We start from the raw sequence: 3,104 nt of genomic DNA, 5'->3' as shown, positions 1-3,104 counted from the left end.
CAGCCCTGACCTCCAGGGAGCTCAGGACCCCACCCCCACCCCGCTAGTGCGAACACCAGTGCCCCCAGCCACAGCTGTTCACTTTCGAAGATCAGCCCGGTCCCTTCCCAACTCCCCAGCTCCGGACCCCAGTATCTGGTCTTTCTCTTTCCTTCTGCAGATGGACGGGACAGAAAGCAGTGCCGGGCAGCCCGGCCCCTCTGAGCGGTCCCATCGAAGCAGCGTGTCCTCCATGGGAGCCCGAGGTGGGTCCTTGCCCTCATCTCCTCCACCCCCCAATCCTCCTGGGGCCCCAGCCCTGGGGAAGTGGTCCTGGTTTGTCATCTCTTCCATTAAAGAGAATCTTATGTGTTAATTAACGAATAAGGTATGTTGAGGTATGGAAAAGTGACAAAGTCAGTAAGAGGACCTGGGCTTTGTCACTAGGGTACTGGCCCTGGTACTCCATGAATCTCTTTCCTCATTTGTAAAATGAGCGTGTAGAACAGCTGTGAAATTCAAAAGAAATCTTATGAATGAAAAGTGACACATTCACTTTCTTTGTTGGATTTCTTTCTCACAAACAGCTTTTTGAAAGCAGGGACCATTATCTTTGTTTTATAAGAAGGAAATCGGGTCCTGGAGAGGTTAAGTCACAGGATACTGGAGCCTTCAGTACATCGGGTTTCCCTGCCTAAAAAATGGGTCTGAGTCTCAGCCTCTTGGAGATTATTTTATGATCCCTCAAGAAAGTAGCTTTTGGGAAACAGACTGGGGATCCAAAAAGCACCTTTACTTGTATTAATGGTAAACTCTGCCCTTGCCTTTCACAGGCTTCACCTCATTTGCTTCACAGCCGCTCTTTGAGGGAGGGGTAATAACCCTGCTTTATAGGTGAGGCAGCTGACACGTTGACTTGCTAAAGTCAACCAGCCAGTTGGGGGCCAGGCGAGGATTGGAACCCCGGTACTTTGGCCTCCAAGGTCAGTGCTCCTTCACGGTACCTGCAGTTCCAGGAATGGACATTTGAATCTGGCAGCTTTCCCAAGGGTCTCTTTGGGCTCTAAATAGGAATCCCAGAGGCTGTCCTGAGGGAACACTCAACTCATACTTCCCCTGGCCTGTTTAAGACCGTTTTAAAGGCCATGGGATTGAGTCTTGAGGCTTCAAGAGTTCTAAGGAAGCAGAGGGGAGACGAGCCAGAGCGCAAGGGCATCCTGGGACGTGCTTTACCCTAGGGTGGCCTTGACTCCTTAGTTCCCATCTTAGCCTGGGCCAGAGAGAGACAGCAGTTTGCATGAAGATAACAGTGGGTCACCAGCCCTCCATCCTCCCAGCCTGATTTACTAAGTGCTGTAACCTCACGGTGGGTTCAACCTATGCCTCAGTCCCCACCTGTGGAATGTTCTCCAGGGAAGAAGCATAGCAGGGTCTTTGGGGCTGCCAGGGGAATGTGCGGGGGAATATGTCCAGCCCTGATTTGAACTTTTGAGGATTAGGGTGGGGCTAGGCTGGTCCTTGGGCTGGAATTGCTAGGTTTCTGGGTGGTTTGAGGGTCTCAAGTTTTAACAGACAGCATTCTTCACAGGGTCCTTCAAGGCTCTGCCTCTGGAATGTAGCCTTGGTCATCCTGAGGGGTGTAGGGTGAGGGCTCCAGCCCCAGTAGGGGTGGAGGGTACCTGGTGGGCATTGCCTGGGCAATGGGCCCAGCTGACCCTGCCTGGCCTCCATTGCAGCCGCCGACGTGCTGGTGTATCTCGCGGATGACTCGGTGGTGCCCCTGGCTGTGGAGAACCTGCCGTCCTTCAGTGCCCACGAGCTGCACCGTGCCATCCGTGAGGTCCTGCAGCTGCCGGACATCGCCCTGGATGCCTTCGCGCTCTGGCTCGTCTCCCCTCTGCTGGGTAAGGCTCGGCTGAGGAGCCAGGGTAGGAAGGTCGGGAAGGTGCTGACCAGTTGTGGGGGGCAACTTCCAGAACCTGTGGCCACTGTACATCAGGGGAAGGTGGGACTTGTGTGTGGCCTGGAGCTGTCCGCTCTTTTGAGGACCCAGAGCCCTAAGAGGACTCCTGGCTTCTCTGCCCACACCTCTCTGCTGGTGGCAGAGGAGGGGCTGAGACTGCCCATCAGCCTCAGCAGTACGGAGCCTGAGGCATCAGAGGAAACAGGATGGGGGCGATGACAGGGACAGAGGGATTCGCGTGCACCGAACACATGGTCTGTGCCACAACCTGAGCTGGTGTTTCGTGAGCAGGATTTCGCCTTTTCCTCATGGCCCAGCCCTGTCTTGCAGATGAGGAGATCAAGGTTTGGAAGGGTAGGGCCAGTGCGTGGTAGGATCGAGACCAGAACAGAAGCCCGGGCAGTCCCAGCTGGCCTCTCGGAACTGCGTTCTGCTCCTCAAGGGCAGGGAGGAAGGTGGGACCTGGCCCAGAAAACAGCCACCCTTGAAGATGAAGCTTTTCCTGAGGGTGGGGAGGGCAGGACAAGTGAGAACCACCTTCTCTACAAGGGGCCTCCAGCCCGCCTGGTTTCTGGCCTGTGACTGCCTGTGTCCTGCCCTTTCAGGCTGAGATCCTAAGGCAGGGATAGAGCAAGAGTGGGGTCTGGGCGCTCCCTGGGGCCTCTGAGTGGGGCCTCCAGCCTGCTGGTTTGGACAGGAAGGGGGTGGGAGAGGATGCCCCAGCTGTTGCCAGGGCAAGGCATGTTTTCTGAGCTTAAAACTTTCTCCTTCCTTGTAAGAGGGGCAGGGGCAAGAAGGGAGTGACTGGTCCCCAGGACTCCTAGTGGTTGGGGTCCCTGGTGCGTTCACCCTGGAGAGAGGCTATCAGCTGGCTTGGCGGGAGAGGGAGTGCCTGTCCCCCAACCCCCTGCCCACCAGTTGGAGCTTCCTGCGCAGCTGCTGCTCTCGCCCACCCTCATCCTGCTGACCTGTCTCTTGCAGCCGCTCCCAACCCAGCTCAGCTGCCCCTTCTTCACTCTCCAGGCTGTCGGTCAGAACTGTGGGCCCCTTGCCTTGTGTCTTTGAAAAGTCGGGGGTGGCAGTTCTATGTGGCTGGCTGGCCCCTGCCAGGCTCCCTGTCCCTCTAGTTGGATAGTTTGTTTCCTGCGCGCCCCCTACTCCC

At 56.4% G+C, this 3,104-nt stretch overlaps 1 protein-coding gene across 2 annotated transcripts in view; it reads left to right on the top strand.

Moving 5' to 3' along the window:
- Positions 1 to 3,104, top strand: part of FRMD8 (FERM domain containing 8) — a 20,242-nt gene that overhangs the window by 745 nt on the left and 16,393 nt on the right. Inside the window, exons 2-3 of one of the 2 annotated variants that reach the window (XM_006911109.3) lie at positions 161 to 245; positions 1,716 to 1,883. In XM_006911109.3, coding sequence (XP_006911171.1) covers positions 161 to 245; positions 1,716 to 1,883 — 253 coding nt within the window. Of the gene's footprint in view, positions 1 to 160; positions 246 to 608; positions 685 to 1,715; positions 1,884 to 3,104 lie in introns of those variants that run through there. The other variant, XM_015588850.2, reaches the window with a different exon arrangement.

The sequence above is a fragment of the Pteropus alecto genome, unplaced genomic scaffold (assembly GCF_000325575.1).
Source record: "Pteropus alecto unplaced genomic scaffold, ASM32557v1 scaffold43, whole genome shotgun sequence".
Lineage (NCBI taxonomy): Eukaryota > Metazoa > Chordata > Mammalia > Chiroptera > Pteropodidae > Pteropus > Pteropus alecto.
Note: the sequence above shows the minus strand (reverse complement) of the source record. Positions and strands in the feature narration are given on the sequence as shown.